At 53.8% G+C, this 22,646-nt stretch overlaps 5 protein-coding genes across 5 annotated transcripts; 3 read left to right on the top strand and 2 right to left on the bottom strand.

Moving 5' to 3' along the window:
• The first annotated feature begins 5,984 nt into the window (after nt 1-5,984).
• BZA05DRAFT_404993 (Phospholipase/carboxylesterase/thioesterase) lies at nt 5,985-7,417 on the top strand. The gene is made up of 5 exons (XM_051484369.1): nt 5,985-6,315; nt 6,369-6,410; nt 6,480-6,606; nt 6,684-6,842; nt 6,916-7,417. The coding sequence occupies exons 1-5, from the start codon at nt 6,263-6,265 to the stop codon at nt 7,222-7,224; spliced, it is 690 nt and encodes a 229-aa protein (XP_051337295.1). The 5' UTR covers nt 5,985-6,262; the 3' UTR covers nt 7,225-7,417.
• BZA05DRAFT_475716 (S-adenosyl-L-methionine-dependent methyltransferase) lies at nt 7,418-11,554 on the bottom strand. Its single transcript, XM_051488208.1, has 7 exons — nt 11,182-11,554; nt 11,078-11,122; nt 9,840-10,986; nt 9,013-9,789; nt 8,792-8,950; nt 8,555-8,721; nt 7,418-7,777 (listed from the first exon to the last, which is right to left on the bottom strand). The coding sequence occupies exons 1-7, from the start codon at nt 11,363-11,365 to the stop codon at nt 7,572-7,574; spliced, it is 2,685 nt and encodes an 894-aa protein (XP_051337296.1). The 5' UTR covers nt 11,366-11,554; the 3' UTR covers nt 7,418-7,571.
• A 2,499-nt stretch (nt 11,555-14,053) lies between these two features.
• Nucleotides 14,054-15,358, top strand: BZA05DRAFT_315588 (DNA glycosylase; the record flags this gene model as incomplete). Its single annotated transcript, XM_051480370.1, has 5 exons — nt 14,054-14,171; nt 14,223-14,318; nt 14,382-14,596; nt 14,696-14,849; nt 14,904-15,358. Coding segments are annotated over 5 exons (1,038 nt in total), but the record flags the coding sequence as incomplete, so codon positions are not given.
• Nucleotides 15,359-18,362: 3,004 nt separating this feature from the next.
• Nucleotides 18,363-20,311, bottom strand: BZA05DRAFT_124392 (major facilitator superfamily domain-containing protein). The gene is made up of 3 exons (XM_051478724.1): nt 19,637-20,311; nt 19,091-19,576; nt 18,363-19,036 (listed from the first exon to the last, which is right to left on the bottom strand). Exons 1-3 carry the CDS (start codon nt 20,211-20,213, stop codon nt 18,372-18,374), a joined length of 1,728 nt encoding a protein of 575 aa, XP_051337298.1. The 5' UTR covers nt 20,214-20,311; the 3' UTR covers nt 18,363-18,371.
• Nucleotides 20,312-21,366: 1,055 nt separating this feature from the next.
• On the top strand, nt 21,367-22,573 carry BZA05DRAFT_457548 (uncharacterized protein; the record flags this gene model as incomplete). Its single annotated transcript, XM_051487576.1, has 3 exons — nt 21,367-22,175; nt 22,271-22,483; nt 22,559-22,573. Exons 1-3 carry the CDS (start codon nt 21,582-21,584, stop codon nt 22,571-22,573), a joined length of 822 nt encoding a protein of 273 aa, XP_051337299.1. The 5' UTR covers nt 21,367-21,581.
• Nucleotides 22,574-22,646: the final 73 nt, after the last annotated feature.

The following is a 22,646-nucleotide window of genomic DNA, read 5'->3' on the forward strand; positions in this document are numbered from 1 at the left end:
CGCCCTGTGCTTGTGCTGCCTCTCCTCCCCCGATCTTGGATCACCCGATGGACGATGTTTTTTTTTTTTTTTTTTTTTTTTGATTCTTGATTCTCTTTTTTGATTGTGTAAGTGAGAAATAAACAAGTATGAATGGTGTCCGGGAGAGAAATGTTGAGTGCAAATCACGGATGTCCGGTTGTCGAGTCCGAACGGTGTGCTGCTGCTCGTCTCGTGCTGTGCTTGTACTCGAACAGGAGGAGAAGAAGAAGGAGGCGGATGAGGACGAAGACGAGGAAGGGGTAGCGACGGCTCCGGACGTTGCAGGATACCGGTAGGTACGAGCGGGCAAGCGAGCAAGCGAGCGAATTGATGGATGCGAGAAGCCGATGCTGAACGGCCGTTCGAAGAGGGCAGAGCGTACATGCGTCGAGCAAGCAAGTACTTACCTGGGTATGTATCCTCCCGATCCAACTGCGAGATTATCTGCAGCAAACGTATGTAGAGTACCGGTATGTAGGAAGGTATCGCTGTAGGGATGCTTCAACGGTTTCGAGCTTGACGATGGGTAGCTTCCTCGGATAAGTAGGAATCGTATGAGGTCCGGGTTCGACATTACCGTAGGTGAGTAAGTAAATTCCTTGGGTATGCACCTCCTAGTAGTGTACCAACTGCAATTAATCGACTTCTTCTCTATCTCTCTCCGGGGCCTGGAAGGTTTGAGAGTTGAGACACGGGGGGGAGTGGGGGGAGCTCCCTACTTAGAGTGTGCACATACCACTATCCAACTACGGGGTGGGAGATTGTGGGGGGGAGGTTTCTTCAGATCCCAGTCGGCTAGTTGGATATGATATGTGCGAATGTTGGTTGCTGTTCGCTATGTATTGGGTGTTGGCCAAGATGTTGACGTGCGGCAAATGCCTGGAGACAAAAAAGTGTGGATCGAGACGTTCGGAGCCGGCGAGAAGATTGAAGGTTTTCGTTTCGAAGGATGGCGGCAGCGCGCGGTAGGTCTGTTCGAAGGTCAACAGCCGCTCTGGCGAGTACTCCACTCTACTTACCGAGTAAGTAGGACCTAGTAGATGTGAGGGGACCTGGGACCCCCACCGAGGTATACGATAGTATTGCTTCTTCTTCTTCGGCTTCTCCCGCGTCTGGGCCTTTCTCTGCAGTTGTCCTGGCAGCGTCTCGATGTGTAGTTACGACCTGTCTATCTGCTAGGTGACTGGGCAGCAGGTGATAGCCAAGGAAAGCGAGGCCACGAACACGCAGAGAGCTGAAGAAATCAAGATGGCGAGGCCACGAGTAGCTTTACCAAGAGAGAGCGGGAGAAATCAAAGATCGCGAGTTGTCCTAACACACTTATTGCCCAACACTCGTTGCATTCAACAGGCACAACGGCGGCGCTTCCAGGAGACTTATATCCACGACCGGCGGCCGGCCCATGGCTGATGTGATACTGCCAGTTATGTACCTACGGTGGTTAGCGAAGAAGACTTAAGAGATCGAGCGGTTTCCCTACTCACAGATGCCATCCATCCATCCTTCTCCCCGCCGCCGCTGTCTGTTTGAGTTTGGCCCCCAGTGAGGCCCAATCCATCAGCCACTGGTGGTGGAGATGCAGTCGGGGGTCCTCACAGCCTCAGAAGCTGCAGTCGAGCAGTGTGACGGTTGCAGGTATGCAAATAACTGGAAATAAACGCCGGGCTGGCGTGATTGATTGGTTGGTGGGCACTGATTGAATATCATTATCGATTGGAATAATATGTAGTAGGTATGAAGGCAAGGTACTCAGTTAAGTGCAGCATGTGAGATGCCTCTCCTCTCGATGGGTTGGGTGGGAATCCGTGGGATCTCCGTGTTTCACTGCATTGCGCTGCCACGATAGGTACTGAAGCAGTGGGACCGGGGGGCCCTTTGGCAACTTTAAAAACAAAATACCTAGAGAGAACCGATTGTATTTCACGAGGGAGGAATCGACAAGTAAGAAAAGAGCCTCCTGTGTTCTTCAGGCGATCCTAGGTAGAACCTCGCGAGTTGAATAGTCAGATCAAGACAAACAATAACGAGAAAGCACACTGATGAGATTGATGAAAGCGATAATGAGAGTGATGAAAGCAATGATAGACAGATGAAAACAGACAGACGAGCCGACAAAGTATATCATACAAGAGCTCTCTCTAAACGTTTAACCCCACCGAATCTGGTCTAGCCAGGTCGGCGAAATTTCACCGCTCGTGCATCTGCCATGCCCGCCGTTTCCGCTGTGTCCCATAGTCCTAGACAACACTCAACCATACGGGAACTCGGTGGTTCTTGCACACATGTATTGTACATACGGTAGAGCACCGTACCATAACCACCCATTTACTGCTCTATACCACAGGATATATCTCCTGTATACTTACATCCTGAACGGCCAGTTCACCTCCAAATTAGCTGGTATGTACTAACAGGTACCTAGTACTACTCCCCACACCAACAGCCAGTGGACACACGCTTGTGCAAAGTGTGGATCGCCATCATCCTTAACTAGTCACAAAGTTAGCCCATCTCGTCAGTCGTCTCCAAGACGCTGGGGACGTAACGTGTGCGATTATGCTAACTAACGCGTTCGGCGTTCGGTGGCGTCAAACAAAGCTGGCAAGTGCAGCCTCCAGCCTCAGGGACAACTCGACGCGTTCCGATGGATGGATGGATGGCGGCAATGCTGGTGAACGGCGGCAACTGAATTCCGGCCACCAGGGCAGGAATGATACTTACAGGTACCTACTGCCGACATACTTCGGTACCTAGTAGGTATGTCGGTAGGTACTCTAATATAATACTCCGATTGCTTGTTTCCACGCCGCCGCACGGCATGCTCCAGCCTCCAGTCCTCATACATATGCGGCCGGATATATAAATAACACAATGGGATTCATAACTACCGGTACACCGTACCGCATTAACCAGAAGCTCACGGAACGTCCGTGCAGAGTCCAGGCGAGGCAGAAATTCCCATCCGGAATCCGGAATCTGCAGCTGGCGCAGTCCCACGTTCTCGGCCCACGTTTTCGGCCCACGTTTTCGGCCCACGTTCTCGGCCATCACAAACACAAACTTTGGAAGATGTGCGCCTCGAGTGAGCATTGGGGGGATTCTTGATCTTGCGTATAGGTATAGGTCTGACGGGCTATACTATAGGTAGTACCGGTATGTACCTACACTACACACATAGGCCTGACGGCGCTCGCCATTACTCTATTCGCGATCCCCGGTCATGGCGGGTGCTCTATACTGCGGACTATATACCGAACTCTGGTTGGAACCTTTCGAACCTCTGGAACCTTTTGCGCGGAAGATACTCTGCATACTCTACTCTAGACGAACACCAACAGACAATCTTTTTTTTCTACTGCGTCGTCCCAAATACTGGTACCTACTGGCCTGACTGCATGGGCTCAGTGCTCACCGAACAGGGCCAAGCGCCGGCATCAGGAGTCAGCAAGTCACAACTCGATCTTCCTCAAACCTATTTTCATCTCGCACTACCACAGCGGCGCTGGCACAGCCGGGCTCGTTAAACACAACGTGATTTGTGCCCACTTCTTCCGATAATTGCAAAGATAGTTGCTCGGCGCCATGCTCCTCTGGCTTGTATCGAGATTCGAACCCCCCACCCCCGAAGTGGAGTGGAGTGTATGTCGACCGTCACCGCAGGCACAGGGAATACGAATGCCCCCTCCCCCCAGTGACATCACGTCCACCGGATTCGGCCAGCCAGCCGGGAGATTCACATATCACATCACATCTCCACTCTTCCACAGCCTGTAGTCTACGTACTGCAACATCGTCTTCGAGCGCTGTCCACTGTCCAGTGCCCAGTGACTGATGTGGGTGTGCGTGTGTGCGGCAACTGCAAGGCCCAAAGGAGTCGGTATCGTAACTGTCGTTGCCAGGCCTACCCGCGCCCAGACGCTCGAGAGACTTCCCGCCGTGCATACATCTATGCTAGCAGCGCTTGCCCTTGCATAGCGGGCTGCCTTCCGCCGACTAACTACATGGTTGATGGTGCATACCCGCTTGACCGCCGTATGTAGCTGTCACGCTTTCCCACATTCACATCCGCCTCCCGCCATCCGCCTTCCTCAGCGCGCACCGTTTGTTTCCCTTCCCTTCGACTCGACTCGACTCCTTCGAAATCGAATGACCACGTGGGACCCTGCAGCATTATCACCACGCCGCCGTAACGCATTCGCTGCCCTGCCCTGCCATGCCCTTCCAAAACGTGAGTCGACCCGGTTTGGGCCGCCACGTTGCGGATAGCCGTGGATACATACCGGTACCTTGTACGCAGACGTGTGCATGTGCATTGTGCATTTGTGCTTCAGTCTCCAGTGCGGAACCGTTGCAGGGGGTTTGGGGAATTAGGAATGAGTGGTCTCGAACGTATAGTGGTTCCGTGAGCCATGGAGAGAGAGAGGGAGATATTGGAGGAAATGACATCCACATACCAAAATCCTGCCGCCATCTTGAAATGTTTCATAATCGATCGATTAAGCAAGCAAGCCGTGCGCGGGATGATCGTTCCTTCACTCCTTCGCTCCTTCGCTCCTTCGGTCGTCTAGTCGGTCGTCAGTCGTCGGCGCACCGATAGGTACTCGAGCTTCTATTTCTCCGAATCACCCACTCCCCCATCCCCCACACCCCACACCCCACACCCCACACCCCACACCCCATACCCCACCCCCGTTGCCGACCAGTTAGTTGCATGTTATCCGTGTTATCTACAGTACATAACGCAACATGCGATCCGATCGATCTCGCATTGGAAGGAAAGACTTATCAATGCAATGCATCTAACCTCCTCGCAACCGTTATGTGTTCTGCCCCCCGCCCGGGAAAGCCGCAGCAGACGTGACTCGGTCAACCGCCACTTGCATGCATTAGATACACCTAGATACACGCAAAGAGCTGCGGAAGCTGGGGCCAGCCATACCATACCATACCATGCCATGGTTTTGCTTTCGCATCGCATCCGTCACTGTCACTGTCAGACCTACAGCCGTTAGCCGGGTTTCGATTCGACTCGTTTGCGGATTTCACGGCCTGTTGCACATGATGGTCGATGGATTGGATTGGATTGGATTGATCCTGGTCCTGGTCCTGGGAGAAATCCAATACCACATATGCATACACACGAGAGGACTACACACGAGAGGACTCAACGAAGACTATCACTTCTTGGCGAGCTGGTTGCCTATCACTCAATCAAATCACTCCCGAGCACGGTACGGTACCTCAACGGTGATTTGGACTTCCATCTACCTAGCTCAGGGCTGGCTGGCGGGAAATTGACAAATTGTCGTCCTTGGCTATGCTGTTGGGTCCCCGAGTCTGAATCTGAATGCAGCACTGCTGGGCGTGGATATAGCCGCTTAGCTCACGCTGATTGATACTTACTCATCCGAGTCGCCGATGGGGCGGGCGGGGGGGAGGGGACTGGGAGTACGAGATCGTGATATAGCTAGATACTATGTCTTGTAGCTAGTCTCACGAGAGGGCGGCTTGGTGGGACGTATGTAGGTGATGGTGATAGTGATCAACACGAGGGTGGTCTTGACATGTTGGGGGAGTGCGGGAATGGCTGGATATTGATTACCTATCAATCTTAATTTCATCGAAGGAGTCAGTGGTGGGAAAAGTCGAACCACACGAGTGCATTGCAGCACTGGCTCAATCACTGCAGATATTTCTGATCCGCTGTATAGTAGGCGGGCATCTCGTAATTGTCCGTTATTTGCTGATGGTTGCTGGTTGGTGATTGCTGGTTGCTGGTTGGTGATCGCTGGTTGCTGGTTGGTGGTGCTGCTAGTACACTGCAACATAGGAAGTCACTCGATGGATGACTTGCTATGCAGTGAATGTGTATTCTGAATTTCCGCATTCATCGCTATGGCCAATCTTTGCGTGCATCTATGGTGAACAGCGATACCGACAGCGAACGATAACAAAGGACATACCTCACACTTCCGATTGACACCCGCGAGTGAGAACCCCATGGACACTTATCATCGTGTTCACGTGCCCCACTAGCCAGCCAACCAGCCAACCAAACAAAGAGCCATGCACAGCGTGCCCCTCACCCCCGACCCCGGCCTCGGCCGGGGGGCCAAAAAGCAATCCGCGATCCGCCACCAGCGACCACTACATATTTATTCCCATCCACGCGTCCCGCAAAACATCCCTTCCACCAGATCCAGACCCAGATTCAGATCGATCCACCAGCAATTAACCAACCATGACGTCCGTCTCCGCCGTCGTCGTCCCCGCCGCAAAGCGGCTCACTTCTACGTGCGACCTCACTACCGACGGCAGAAACGGATGTAAAGCTAATGGTCGCGCAGCTTGATCTTCATGCACGGCCTTGGTGATACCGGGCACGGATGGTACGCACGCGCACCTGGCGAGTGAGATGGCGGGGCGGGGGGATAGAGCTGATGCGATGCGTGCGATAGGGTCTCGGTCTCCGAGAACTTCCGCCTGCGGCGGAAATTCGACGAGTGCGCGTTCATCTTCCCGCACGCGCCGAGCATTCCGATTACCGTGAACATGGGGATGCGGATGCCGGGATGGTTCGACGTCGTAAGCTCCCCCCTCTTCCCCCCGTAAACAGTGTGAATGGACGTGGGTGTTTAGCTGAACAGTTGATGCGCCGGAAGACGTCGTTCGGCGATATCTCGCACAAGGAGGACGAGGCGGGGATCATGAAGAGTGTGGAGCTCCTGCATAAGATCATCGATGAGCAGATCGCGAAGGGAGTCGCGAGCGAGCGCATCGTTGTCGGAGGGTTCTCGCAGGGCGGCGCTATTGCGCTCTTGGTACACTGCTCCCCTACCCTCACCCCACGTTCCTTTGTTTATCCACATCCCGCTAACGATGGACGAGCGATAGGGCGGCATCTCCTGCCCGCACAAGCTGGGCGGAATAGTGGCGATGTCGACGTGGCTCGCGTGCCACGACAAAGTCAGCACTCTGGTGCAGGACGCGAACAAGGACACGCCCATTTTTATGGCGCACGGAGAGATCGATCCGCTCATTCGTATCGAGTGGGCGGAGCAGTCGAGGGATATCCTAATCAAGGATTACGGGAAAAAAATCGAGTGGCACTCGTACCCCAACCTTGAGCACTCCGCCGACCCCCAGGAGATCAATCACCTCCAGATGTGGCTCGAGAAGAGGATTCCGCCGCTTGGTATGTGATCTGTGAGAGTGAGAGTGGGGGAGTGGGGAAGCTAATGTTGGAGTACAGACACGTAGATGGGCAGTGATACCGCAGCTGGTTGGCGGTGGAGGAGGAGGAGGAGGATACAAAGACCCGGAAGTGGACCGATACCTAGATGATTATCTACTATATACCGGACATACGCATCACGTGCACGGATTCCCAGTCAAGTATTCAAGCCAAGTGCAATCTTCAAACTTCAACTTCGCAGCCGTGTAGTACAATTCATATCTCGTATCAAGCCATCAAACAAACCCATCCCATCCCTATGCCATCCCACCCCATCCCACAAAACAGAAGAAAAGAAACCCTGAATCCATCCCCTTTACGACTCGTTCAAAGTCTTGACCTTCTCCTCCCTCTCCTCCCTAGTTCCGAGCTCGCTCTCGAACGGCTTAGTATCCTTGGGCAGGACGGGGCCGGGGTTGGCCTGGAGATCCTGCACCTGCGCCTTCTCGTCCTTGCCGCCGGGGACCGACGCCTGCTGCTTCGGGTCCGTCTCGCCGTGCTTCGCAGGCTGCTGCATGATGCCTGGGACGATGAGGGGCATGGTGAGTGTTTGTGTGTGTGGTTTGTGGTTTTGTATAGATGTGGGGTTTGTGTAGTTCGTGCAGTGATATTGGTTGTGGTAGTTGTGAGGATGGTATCGATGAGATGGAGCTGGAAATGGAGCTGCTGGAGGGGCGGATGGTGCGTGCTTATAAGGTGACGTGGGATACAGGGGGGGAGTTAACTACCTCCCTCCGCCCCCCACCGCGCCCCACCAGGCTATGACGCAGTTTGTTACACGAGCGCTCAAAGCTCCGAGCTTGCAGCTTGCAGCTTGGAGCTGTGGTAGGGATTCCACTCCAACCTCCAGCTTCCGATCATGGCAGGAAAATAAAGTCACCGGACGACGATGATGATGCTGATGATGTCTCAACCTATCCAAGTTCCGGAACTCCGGTTCTATGTATCCCAGCATTCTAGTAAAATCGAGAAAAATGGCCGTATGTAGAAAACAGAAAAGAAAAAATAATAACGATGAAAGAATGAAAAATGAAAGAAAAAAATGGCAAGGAAACAAAAACAAACCCTTCACTCAACACTTCTCCCCCATATAATCAATGAAATATTGCTCTTAGAAATGCCAGCAGTCAAAAAAAAATAACAGCAGTGTACCCCCATCCCATCTCTCGTATCCATAGCATCCATCGCATCGCATCCGTCCCATCCCATCGTAACGTAAACAAATCCGTCCCGAAAGAACCTATCAATCGATAACGACATGCGCGAACCCCTTCCTCATGACTGCAGTGTCCTCCTCACTATCGGTGATATGATCATCGACCGTGACAACAACCTTCGCCCTCTTCCTCTGCCGCGCCGGCTCACGACTGTCCGGCTGGAATCCGGACGGAAACGCCGAGGAGGAGGGCGTGTCGCCTGCAAACTGTAGCTCTCTGGCGTCGAGCGAGGTCAGTACGCGGCGCTTTCTGCATGGGGGGTCCGGTTGCAGCGGAAGCGATGCGGACCGGTCACCGATACTGGTAGCACCAATATCACCCGTTGCGGAACGCGAGTTCGGCTGAGACGACGGAAGGCGTGTGCGGAAGCCAGACGGTGAAGATGGAGGCGGCGGCTCCGAGTGTGGATTGTGGCGTTGTGGGGACGATTGCTGCGATGGTCGGGGTGATGTAGGGGCCGGCGAGCTCCCCGGGGTGTCTAAGTCCACCACATTTCGCAAGTGTCCTGGTGACGGCGATGAAGATGAGGTGCATGAATACGGGGTCCGGAAAGAGCGCGAAGACTGTTGTAGCGGCTTCTCGGCGGGTCGCTCGCCCGTAACCTCAACATCCGAATCAACCCATTCGTCTATGTCGATAAACTGCGGTGGCGGTGGTACACTTTCGCGTGAAGGGGTTTTAGCAGGCGTTCTACCGGTAATCGGAAGCTCCGAGTCTGAAGAATCCCATTCGTCTATATCAATGAATTGGGGCGCTGCCGTCTCAAATAGAGGGTTTTCAGTACCCCACATATCCATAAAAGAATCCGTATCCGAGTCATCCAGTTCGTCGATATCGATAAACTGAGACAGTGGAGGGGTTTCACTGCTCTCCTCGGCATCCTTCCTATCCGATTCCTCCAGTACCCTCAAAACCTCACGCATCAGGATCTTCCCCATGCGCGGTGGCACAGCATTCCCAATCTGTCGCTTCACGTTGGTCGTCCCGCCAACGAAATCGTAATTCTCCGGGAAAGTCTGGATGCATGCAATCTCGCGCAACGTAAATCGGCGGAGACCAGAGGGGTGGACTCCATTGTGGTTCCCGCCAGCCATGATCGTGCGCATGAATGGTAGATTCATTACATTCTTGGTGTCTAGTCGCATGTTGTCGGGAAACCGCAAGGCCGGGTCGTTTGGGTTGTGAGCACTGATGCCAGGTTGAAGATTGCCTATGGCATCCCCAAGTGTGCGAGCGGGCTTCAGTCGGGTAGGCTCTGGTGGCGGCTTTGGGTACCAATGTGTCGGTTCGGGAAATTTGGGCGGTTGTTCCCCTGGACTGCGAGTTTGTTAGAATTGTAACAGCAGAAATCGAATACAAAAACTTACCAAGAAGCCATGATAATCAGCCGCTGCCTGGTCTGGGGGACGCCATATTTTACACATGGCAAAATACTCCACCGGACGGAATATCCTGCCGACGTGAACTGATTGATTACAGCCCTGAACCACACCGGCCTGTGTGTCAATCCGAAGGTCTGCTCCAGTGTTGCAAACCGAGGCTTGACCTTCTTCAAGCAGTCACAGATGCAGAGCGAAGATGCTTCATTATCTTCATCGAACTGTCCAGGTGTCGTGTGGGCTGGTGAATGTGGCTGGCAAGGAGGGGACAGGTGCATGACATCCACATGGTAGTCCCCGGGTAGAGCGATGAACTGATCCGCCGAGAGATGGAATGCCTGAGCTTCGGGATATCGCTTTCTAAATGTCGCGATTGCATCCGTATCATGGTCGAACCCCCACGAATTGATGAATTTCGCCTGACTGGCGCCGCAAGACATGCCACCGGCTCCGCAAAAGGCGTCCCCGAATGTGTACTTGTAATCCTTTTGTTGCTCTTCGGAATCGTTCGACGAACACTCCCTGGTAGTAACGTAAGGTTTCTTCAAGATACGTTCCCGAACCCGGAACATGGCGTCCGCCTCATCTTCCCTCAGCCGGCGGATTAGGCCAGTACCCCCGGGTTTCCGATTCTCGGGGCGTACGTGGAGCGAGGTCGTGCCGTTAGTTTCCATATACCATCTGCAAACCAATCTACCAAGCTGCTCGGTCAAGCGGTCGCTACCCACGCGAAGTCTGTGGTTCGGGAAGTTGGCATTCGTCAGGATGATTTTGCGTCCTCTCAGGAGCTGGTCGCACTCAACTTGCTCGTCGGCAGAGATCATAACCAATTCGTTTAGTCTGCAATGAAGATACCCCAAAAGATTTCGAGTACGCAGGAATTTTTTCCCCTTCAATACAATACGTGCGCCATGATTGAGGCAGAGCTGTTTGATGGAGTTTATTCGGATAAAGCTGCCATCCTTCAGCTCTACGTTGCTGCCAATACGTATTTTCGCGGGAAGCGTATGAATACGCATTTCCCCGCGAGGCTCTTGAAGTTCGATCGTCCGGTATTCACAACAAATAGGAGAGCTGCATGAAGTTGACACTGGTTTCTGAGAAGTGGGTTGAACACCTGCGTCGGCCTTCAGAACTGGCGGAATATCAGCAATCACCGATGAGGACATAACACGTTGCTGCAGCCTCTCTCTCTTCCCGTCCAAACCATGAAGAAACGGTCATACCTTGGTCCTCGACTTGCGATTCATCGTCGGAAATTTCGAACAACTCTACGAGTACGGTCAGTATTGCCAGTCCTCACTGTCAACGTTTCGCCCTTTGATCCCACCTATGCCTTTGACTTCGCCGCTCAGATCAATGTAACCTTTCTGGAGGTACTCTGCCTCCAGTTCGATCCTTTTCCGCAATTCGGGATCGACGTTCTGATGACCATGCTGTGCCACAAGCATGTCGATACCGATGCTTTCTCCGTTGAGCCTGAATGCTGGAAGCGGCGGCTGAAGCGACACCATCGAGGTCGGCCGAGGGATGCGGGGGACGGTTTGATGATGCGATATTGGCGCAGAATTTTCTGAAGGACTCGTCAGATGTGGGACGTGTTATATGTTGTAGAGATGGAGGGAGCAGAAAGTGGGATGCGGACGCAGTAACCGGTGGCTATGATTGGTAGAGGTGGAGTATTCTACCCTTCACAAAGAAGCAAACATAGTCGACAAAGACGGAACCATCAAACTGGACTGGAGCCCCTTGTGAAAAGAAGGGCACGGAAGCATCCGGGGGAGCCCATCTGGAGGACAGCCTTGTTGCTGAGCAGAGGCCGACAGAGCATGTTTGATGTGTGAAATCCAGGGAGCCAGAGAACGGACCAGGCCCTTCGGCGTAGGTACTCAAGCGGATAGCTCATTGGTGAGTCCACAGCGTGGAGGTAGACAGTGGCAATGGGGTCTGAGTGCGTATAGCGGATAAAGAAGCGGGCATGCCGCGACTGGAAGGCAGGCGGTAGTGTTTAGTAAGACTCGTGTTGATCCGAGAAGGCGGTAACGTTTCACAGTGGTGTGTGGCGGTCGGCTTAGAACCGTCAGATGGACGACCCGCAGCCGTGGCATCCTCCCGGGCGTGTGAGATGCGATATGCAGGCACCCATCCAATCATGGTACTGGTATTCGATGTGAGGTATTTTGCCATGCGCCAGACGAGATGGCCTATAGACATAGGGCGAGACTACTGGTAGTTATCTCAGCCTACCATCACGGCCATTGGGCACTCTGTTATGCATAAATCGAGATGTAAACAGGCGATGCGAAACGGATATCCCGCACGATGAGACTATAAATACTTTCTTGGTTCTAACTTCTACTCGTCTAAAGTCTTCCATGCTTCCTTCGCCGATGTCACCAAATGGCTTGGCTTGGCTTGGTATCAATGTCGACGACTCTTTGCCGCCATCGAAGAAAGTCCTTTGCAGCCTTGCTGGCGGGCCGTCAGTGTGGATTACTCTCTGTGCGCATGATGCTGATCGCTTCCGCCGTGGATTTAAATCTGTGGTTCCGAAGGAAAACACAGTTCGGACCATAAAGTCTGAAGATACCTAGTTTTTCCGGTATTCGCACAGGTCAGGAGTGCAAATCCCGGGCGTCCACTCGCGCACTGGAGATAAATCGTTCTAGGCTTTCTTCGTCTGGGACGCTAAGCTTGACTAGCGCACAGATCATCCATCATGTAGATCCCGCGACGGCCGAGTATAAAAATGTAGGTAGCAAGGGGACCTCTGTGGCGAATTTTGCTGACGAATACCTAAGAGTCCGTGGTCCGCCACCGGTGCTGCCAAACCAGTATGAGGTACCGTAAAACACCAAAACCCCCCACTGTCACCAGCATCAAAAAGCGAGTGGATGACTTGTTTTCGGACAGCTACCCTCGGTACATACATCACTTTTGCCCTTTGCAGAGGTCTGAAGCATACCTATGTCGACTTTGGTCGGCCTTGATCATCTTCGTTCTGGTATGTAACTCGGACCGGTTACCTCAGCACTGTCCGCACACAACCTGTAAGACTGTACTAACGAACAACAGTATGATATTATTGACTCTTTTCGAATACGAGCTTCACATATACGCTGTTGCAAATGTACACTGGAAGTAAGTGAGCTCAGATATTCTCTCATACATAAAGGCAGACTTGGCTAACCAATGCATCGCTGAATAGGCTCGCCGGCAGACACTGGTGACTGCTTATACCATATCAAGCAGACACAACCACTTCAATGCGACTTTACAAACGTTGAAGGCCTGCTGCACACAACCGGATCAGGAACAACCATAGAAACATGGCACTACCGTTTCCCTTTTGAATTTCCTTCCTGTTGTCACCTACATCCCCGTCATCTTTTCATCCTCCTTCTCTCCCTCTTTCTCTACCTCCCATCCATTCCTCGACCATCATCCTCCACAGTCTACACACGAATCTAATACAAACTTTAACCTTCCTCCCATCTTTTCTTCATCGCCAAACTATAATCCTTTCATCAATGTCTGACTCCGAACATCCCTTTCCGCTTTCACATGAGAAGGAACTCAAGGAGCCCCGGGAAGAAGGCGGAGTTTCTGCTTCACTGATGACATCTTTGTACGCGGCTGCATCCAGGATGGGACCCAGTGTCCCGAGAGTCGATGACGAAGTCAATAACGAGAGCGGAATCATTAACGAGAACGGTTCGGTCGACGGATTTGTTGATTCCTCAGCTGAAGTTGACGAGGCTGATAACGACGACAACGTTGGCTCATCATCATCTAGTCTCGTTGGTCAAACGACGTCCGTCAAGATTCGCATCAGGTTCCGGACCGGCCTAGCTGCGAACACTGGTCTCGGCAACCCACAGAGCTCTTCTATTTCCGTCGCTGGAAAAGCAGGCGCACACTCAGACGTTTCTAACCTTCACCCACCTTTGGGATTCCAAACTTCCCTTCCATCCTCCATCCCATCCCCCATCTCATCCTCCATCCCATCCTCCATCCCATCCACTATCTCATCCTCTTTCCCGACTCCTTTCCCTTCTGCAGGCGTATCGGCTGCCACCTCCTCTACAGAGGTTAATCAGACCGAGGTAGCCAGCGATGTCATCATTGCCTCCTCCTCTTCCTCCTCCTCCCTCGTTGCAGCTGTCGCGACTGCAGCCAAGAAGACGCCACGCGTGAAAGCCAGCTTTGGCACATCACCGTGGCCAGAACTGGAGCACCCCACTCCAGAAGAGTGTGCTGAGCTCCAGCAACTCTTGACCAAGGCACACGGCCCTTCGGAACGCCCGGACAAACTTATCGGTATGTATCTCCCTTTCTAGAGCTTTCAGATAGCGCTAACTTCTGTTCTAGTTAATAACGAAGTTTCTGGTTGCGGCGAAGTGCCGTGTGTCTTGGATGCACTTTTGAGGACAATCATGTCCTTGAATACAACGACCAAAAACTCGGGTAAGTTCGCCGGAAAGCATACTTCACCCTTGGATACTGAGTATATACTGACTTGAACTCCAGCGAAGGCCTTTCAGGACCTGTTGGCCCATTTTGGGACCGTTACTGTCGAGAAATTTCTCGACCCCTCGAAGAAGGGAAGATACACCAAGGGGAGTGTAGATAGCGTCGACTGGGACGCTATCAGGACCAGCAGGGTCGAAGATGTCGAGGAAGCTCTGAAGGTTGGGGGCCTTCAGAACAAGAAGGCGAGGGTGATCCAAGCCATCCTCCGCCAAGTGTGGAACGAGGGGAAAGAGCGCCGCAGTCAGAAGTGGTTCGAGAAGTACCGCGAGAGAGCCGCGGCTCGCAGTTCCCGGCCTATGGCCGCTGACGAGGACTCGGGCTCCGAACTTTCGGACCCCGAGGATGATGACGATGGAGAGTTGTCGTTGGACCATTTCCATGAGATGGACAACATCACACTCATGAAGAATCTTACTGCCTTCGATGGCATCGGCCCGAAGGCCGCCGCGTGTGTGATGCTATTCTGTGAGTATTCCGTCCTACTGGCAACCGATTAGTGACTAATTAAATGTGATTCAGCGCTTCACCGCGATGTCTTTCCTGTCGACACTCATGTGCACAGGCTGACCAAATTCCTCGGATGGGTGCCACCCAACGCTACCGAGGTCACGGGCTTCTACCATTTAGATGTCCGAATTCCTGACGAGTACAAGTACTCGTTGCACAACCTGCTGATCCGCCATGGGCGGTCATGTAAGAAGTGTGCCGGGCGTGCCGAAGCCACGACCCCGAAGAAAGTCAAGACTGAACTTGACGAGGATGGCAACCCTATCAAGGCCAAGAAGATGAAGGTCGTCTGGGAAGGCAATGGCCTGATGAAGGAGAGGATGGTGGAGCTCGGAACGGACGATGAGGATGCGAACGATGACTGCGTCATCAACCATCTCGTCAACCGTGTCCGCAAGCCGCGCCGGAAGCCGAAGTCGAAGGGGATCAAGGAGGAGGAAGCCGATTCCCAGGATGGGGTCAATGTCGATGGCGACAATGGGGGCCCATCGGACGTGGCGGTCACGAAAGTGACCATCGCCATCAAAGATGAGCCCTCTGAGCCTCAAGGGCTTGATCCCTCCATCCCCGCCGTTGCACAGCAACATGGGTCGGGCGAGAAGTCGAAGAGGAAGCGCCGGAAGGCGGTCAAAGAGGAGGCCTCTGAGCCTCAGGGACTTGATCCCTCCATCCCCACGGTTGCACAGCAACATAAGGTGGGCGACAAGCCCAAGAGGCAGCGCAAGAAGACTATTGAAGAAGTCCTAGAACATCAGGACGACATCGAGGTCTACGATCTTGCGAGTGACGAGGATAGCGACTACATGCCGCACAAAGTGCGTGTCGCCAAGCGTCACCCCGCGGGTCGCAAGCCGGCGACAAAGAAGGGCAAGGAGATCCCTAAGCCCGAGGACATCGCCGCTGGAGAACACGTTCTCCATAACTCACCGAGCGCCGACACCGATGTGCCGGACCTTGTCGCCGATTCCGGAAGCGACGACCATATGGGCGACAGCCCCGACGATGGCTCCCCTTCCTCCGGCTCGAAATCGACCAGCCGCAAGCGTGCGCAGTCGATGCGGCCACCGGCCAGGACTTCGAAGCGTGCGAAGTCCGATGCGAGGGCTACGGCTCCGCAGGGCGGGATCAATGACGAAAACTTCGTCGTCCATGACCAGTTGGCAGAGGCCAAGGAGGTCGAGGAGAAGGATTGAGAGATGTTCCGCATCTTGCAGCACAGTCTGTAGATGGACAGGATTTGGCAATACTTTGCCCGCGTCTCTTTTTCTTTTCTTTTCGCCTTCTTTTATGGTCTGGGCGTTCTGATGAGCCGATCATGATCTTTTTCTCTTCCTTTTAATTTCCCCACTACAGATGGGTAGCGTCCGGTGTTACCGGACGATGTTTGTTGTTTTTGCATCTGTTTTTGTTTTTTTCGGATTTTTTCGGATTTTTCGGGGAGTTGGATTGGTTATCCGGATATTTCTTTGTTGATTTTGTTTTCTGTTTTTTTGTTTTGTTTTGATTTTTACTGTTTTTTCTGTTTTGTTTTCTAATTTTTCTAATTTTTCTGTTTTTTCTGTTTTTTTTCTGATGGCGTTTGGCGTATTTGTACTTGGGAATGGATAAATGCTTTTTGCGCTTGAAGTGTGATATTCAGTGTTTACAGTGTTTTCAACCTACGGTATCCCACTCCTCCCAGTACGGCTTCTTTCGGGGGTTAGAGTACTTCCGCGTTGGCCCGTTTCTCTCGATACGTCTCGGCCGATGCCTCGCTGAGCGGATTCCCCATCGGCGGTGGTAGACTTGTGGAATTGAACCCAAGACGACAATACCTAGGTAGGCAGTGGTGGTCCCGGACTCCTGGGCACGAGTTACTGGATGCTCAACTGCATGGGTAAGTAATCTGACCTTGACGTTATGTATGTGGAATCATTAACTAAGGGTGAGTGTAGGTACTCGGCGGTGAACGATTGATGATGACTGACATGATTTTCCTGGTTAGGATGATGACGACGGATCGGATATGTAGGTAGGTACGAGGGTTGTGTGGAAAGGACGGACCGGCACAGGGCTTGCAGTGACCAGCCAGCTACAGCATGCCGCTACGAGAGCCGTGAGAAGCCATCCAACCGTGTCGGTCCCGGTCTCGGGAACGCCGGGGCGATAGTTATCACCGCGGGCCAAGATTGGGGCTGGATACTCTACACCTCTCTCAGGAGTTAGGACATAGTTACACTGTGGCATACCTACCTGTGAGGTTGCGGCACTCACCGCTCCCGAACCGCCCAATTCTTGCCGCCAGAAGGAGAAGGGAACCGGCAATACACACCTTGTATGTGCCTACTCCGATCAGGCCTTGTGGCTAGTTATGTATCATAAATCCCATGGTCCACGGTCCATTCCCTGCGGAAGTCCATCGTGGAAGCCAGAGCAATCCATGGAATTATTCCACTTGTCCGTCACTGGCTCTGGCATCTCGAGGGTATAACGGGTACCGGTACTACCGTTATACCACCGCTCCGCTCCTAGTCCAGTCTGGAAAGGAAAGGAAACTTGGGAAAGGCGTTCGGTCGGATTCCGGATTCCTTTGCCTTGTTCAAGATTCAAGACGCTCTGGTAGGTTCGGCGGCGGTGGATCATGGATGGGAGCGTTGGTAAGCCGTAGGTATTTCTTTGTCTTGATTCTTGCTGCTTTGGCTTCGGTCTGCTGGTAGATTTGCTGATTGATGGACGATGGGACGATGAGATCATGGGATCATGGGATCATGGGCCGATGAGATCATGGGCCGATGGGCAAGGATAATGACTGATCACTGGCGAGTATGATTGCCAGGTTTGACTCTTGAGTGGCTTGATCCGAACTAAACTGAACGAATATCTACCCGAACTGACCGAATAACCAAACCGACCGAATAACCAAACCGACCGAACAACCAAACCGACCGAATAACCAAACCGACCGAATAACCGATCTGACCGAATAGCTCAGTTATTCGGTCAGATTCTGAGTTTACGGGAGTTTCTTTCACTATTCGGACTCTTCCTGTCTTCCCGTCGTCTCTTGAGTCTGTCTACGAGTAGGTGGTATATCACTCGCCCACATACCCAGAACACTCCTTAGGTACTTCCACTGTGGCCATCCCGAAGCCATCCGTAAAACATGAGTTATTTGCCAACCGTAACGTCCCATTCTACTCTACTCTACTTTAGAGTAATGTATCGTATACCTACTCGTCCCATCATCCATGGTCTCCGACGAACACCCCGCCAATCCACCTATTTATCCACTGCTGCGACCCCGAAGAAGAAGAAGAAGAAGAAGAAGAAGCCGCCACACGATGCAAAGAAAATTAGAAAAAGCGTACAAACGTCAAAGGGACAAACATTCAAGGGTACTACAGTAGAAATGACCAAACAACGCCCGACCTCCAGCCAGCCAGCCAACTCAAAGCAAACATCCACAGCGAACTCGAAAAGGTGATCATGCCCGCGTAACTATCAAGTTTCACTCCTGCCCCCCCTATCCTCAGCGCCCAGCAGTGCCGTAGCCTCCTCTCCGTCTTCTCCTTCCAGCTCCTTCCATCGCAACGCAAAGCTCAGCCCCAATCCCACAGCCGCAATGCCGCCAAAAGTTCCCCACGCCAGCCACTCGCCTCCCTTCTTTTGAAACCCGGCCGTGAACAGAGCACCGGAGGCGAACGGTCCGATGGCGCGGCCGGCAGCACTGACGGTCTGCAGGAAGCCATTGAGCGTGCCGAGAGTACTAGGTTTCGGACTAGCATTGGTAACGAGCAGCATGGCGCAGGTGAGGCCCGTGACCGCGGCGATGGACTTGACCAGCAGTGCGCCGCCGAGTTGCGTCCAGATCAGAGCCTTGGGCGAGGATGCATTTACGCCGACGAGTGGCATCGCAAAGAAGGCGAGAACGAACCCGAGGAATGCAAGGCGGTAGCACCATACGTTGCCCACCCGCCGCTCAATCGGCGTGAAGAGGAAGGCTTGGAAGACGATACCCGCGGCGCCAGAGAGCGAGAGGAGGAGTCCTATCTCCTTCGGGCTCAGTTCGCGGCCGCTGGGGCGGGGACCGGAGGCGTAGATCGGGTATAGTGAGTTGAAGGCGATGTTATTCAGGTTGAAGAGGGTGTAAGTTATCAACAGGTAGACTGGTAATCGGTCAGTAATGGTTTTAAATAGGGATATTGATCGAGGCAGCTTACCGATCTGCGGGACCAGAATCTCCCGGTAAGAAACCTCCTCGCCACGCTCCGGCATGAAGACGGGACACGCTTCAGCCAATGTTTCCCGGCTACTGCCGTCAATCTCTCCGTCCGCCGACCGTCCCACGCGCAAGTACGAAGGCCAGTAAGAGGCGGAAAACTGCCAGAGCCAGGTAAACAGGCACCTGACTCTCTCACCCAGAGGCGGCAGATCCTGCGCTTCGGCCAGACTCTCGTCGAGCATGAAGAGGCTCATCACCAAGTCCACCAGGAGCAGCCCGAATGCGACGATGTTCGGAAGTAGGTATGGATACTTGTGAAACAGGTGTGAGATTGGCCCACTGGGATTAGGAGCCGGATCGACGAGCAATCCGCCGACGATCGGTCCCGTGATTGCGCCGAGACCGTAGATGATGGGTAGCCACGCGAAGGCTGACGTTTGATTGGACTTGTCCGTGATCTCGCCGAGGACAGTGGACACGACGCCTATTCTGCGTCAGCATCAACACCTCACACATACAACGGTCTCGCCCATGAAATACGCACCAGCATTTGCATTTACCAAACCCATCAAGACCTGCACCGTGATAGCCTGAGTGAGGGTACGACAGAAGCCGAACGCCAAAAAGCACAGACTCGTCAAGAACGTGCCCATCAGGATCACCGGCTTGCGTCCGATCCTATCGCTGAGCCTGCCCCAGAAGACGTTCGTCGCGAACTGTGCCGCGGCAAAGCTGCTCGCGATGATGCCCACGTACAGTCCCACCCTGCCCTCATCAACCTCCGGGAATGTCGCGGCCATCTCCGGCAGGTACGGCGAGATCGAGTTCAGCGCCGTCTGCTCGGCAAGACTAATCACCGCGAGAATGATCAGCTGCCGCCGCGGGATCGGGGTGCCGGATGAGTTTTCGCTGCCTCCACCGCCGCCGCCGCCGTTGTTGCCGTCGTTGCGCATCGATCGAAGAGATGAGGAACCGGAGCCGATGCCTATTGCGTCTGGGGAACCGCTGTTGAGCTTCGAGTGAGGCGGGGGACGGCCTCTGTTTGACGGGGGAACGACGCCGGGGAAGGTCTGGTAGTGGTAGGACGACTGTCGTCGCTGCAGAAGCGTGCGGCCTGTCATTGATTCGGATTACGAAGCGTGGTAACTAGTGGTGGTAACGGTGGTGGTAATCGCGCGTCAAGACTGGTGTATCCCTCTCTCTCGCTTTCTTTCTCTCGTGCCCGACGACGAACTTGAAGTGAAAAGGCTCCTTCTCTTCTCCCGTGTACTGCTCGCGTTTCTGCGGAGTTCGGTGGTGACAAAGTTAACCGGGAACATGCTACCGTACCTACGTTCTTTATGCTACTCCTCTCCTATGACGCAAACAAGTCCGGCTGTACTATGCGGTACTCTACCCACTAACGATGTACTGACTGGGTTTAGTGCCATGGACGGCCCCCATGGAAGCGGACGGTGGGCGATCGCCCATCCACCCACCCCAGATGGAGATGGGCCGCCCGGTTGCACGTCCCTATCCCTGCCCCCTTTGTTGACCAGTGACCACGACGAATCGACAACGACAACGGCTGGAAGCATCACGACAACAGAGGTGGCTGGTAGGCTATCTGCACGGGCATTCGAGATCGATACTGACAGGACTAAATAGTTAACTTAGCCCGAAAGAGAGCCAGCACAGCCTCCGAACCGACCAAGGAGTTCTCACTTCTCAGAGACCACCGAGTCCCGATTTGCACTATTCGGTCCGACTCATCAATGATCGTGATGAAGGTTTTCGGGTTTCGCCTTCAAGAATCAAGCCTCCGAGGCGTAACCCCGCAGTCCGGTATCTCATCCACCGCTGCCCAGAGCCATCGCGGCGAATTCCAAATCCGCGTGACGGCAGAAACGAGCTGCTCAACCGGTCGCCGGGCCAATCATCCGCAATGCAAGCGCTAGGAGGCATGTCAAGTGCACCTATGATGACCGAGTGTTTCTACCACGAGCTATCGCCGCGTCTTTTGTCGTCTTCTGGCCACAGCTATCGCGAGTCCGCAACTCCCACCCGCGATGTCTACCGGCTCCAGTCCATGGAAAATGACATCGGCGTGCGCCTCTGCGGTCGCTTTCAATCCGGCGGCAGTCTTGAAGATACCTATATGGACATGGTGGATATTATACCTATTTTTACACGATTACCTTGAGCTTCATCACAGCCCTGGGAATACACCGCGGGAAATATAACATCCACTTCGTTCTGGCGAGACACTCGCAAACGCCCGATTACTGCACCATCTCATGTGACCTCGCCCGATGATCTCCAATCCGCCTGCGTAAAGCTGACCGACTATCACTCACTGAACCATGCATCTCATGTACGGGCTGGTATGGTAGGTATGCAGGTACTACCCCGCACCGTCTTTGCACTTCACACGATTAGCTGTTCCTGCACGTTCGACATCCCCATCCCGCCATCGACATCCCCACTTCCACCCGCCAACACCACGCACGATGCCCCCACCCCCTCCCCCTCCCCCTCCGCCACAAAAGCAAGCCCAAAAGACTTTAACAATCCTGCTCACCGGCTTCGGCCCCTTCGTACGAATAAGCGACAACCCGTCATGGTCCATCGTGGAGACGCTCTTATCCAGCGGACCACTTACCATCCGCACTCCTTCCACACTCTACACAATCCACCTCCTCCCCCACCCCTCCGCCATAAAAGTCAGCTACGCGACTATCGATGCGCTCGTCCCCAGCCTGTGGGAGACAGGGACGCGTGCTTGGGACTACGTGCTGCATATTGGCGTTGGCCGCGAGGGTGGGTTCAAGCTTGAGCGAAGGGCGTGGGTAGACGGGTATGTGCTCAGGGATGTGGATGGGCGGTTTCCGGGGGATGGAGGGGTGGGGGACGGGGTGGGTAAGGGGGAGGGGAAGGGGAAGGGGAAGGGGGAGGGGGAGGGGAAGGGGGAAGAGAAGGGCGTCGAGATGAAGGGCGTGCATGGCGGCGAGCAGGCGCTGCCGCTAGACGAGCGCCCTGGAAGACAGCTGTACACCGCACTGGACGTTGAGGCGATCGCGAAGTTCGTCGGCGAGAGCGTTACTGTGCGTTCCCCTCCCCATCCCCCCCCTCCCCCACTTCCCTTCCCCTCCCCGCCCCCGCCCCCCGGCCCCCAGGTCGCCAGGCTGACTCTACACAGGCCAAAGAGGACGCCACACTAGTCGACATCGTCGCCAGCGGCGATCCGGGTATGTTCCTGTGCGGGTATACGTTCCGCGCGTCACTGCTGGAGGCGGAGAAGCGTGGCGAGGAGGAGAGGGCGCGCGTGCTGTTTCTGCATGTGCCGCCGAAGGGGAAGAGGTATGGTGTTGATACTGGGGTGGACGTGGTGCTCAAGGTGGTGGAGGGGATGGTTAGATGTGGGGAGGGGGCGGGGTTTACGTAGAGTCTTAGAAGGGCTGTAGGAATATGGGACTCGGGTGTATAGGATAGAACGGGATAGTGAATGACTCCACAGTCTGGCGCCTGGAGTTGTATGGTACTTGTAGATTCTCAATTTTGCGTCTATATACACC

Source organism: Tricharina praecox, assembly GCF_024521635.1.
Source record: "Tricharina praecox strain CBS 144465 chromosome Unknown BZA05scaffold_21, whole genome shotgun sequence".
Taxonomy (NCBI): domain Eukaryota; kingdom Fungi; phylum Ascomycota; class Pezizomycetes; order Pezizales; family Pyronemataceae; genus Tricharina; species Tricharina praecox.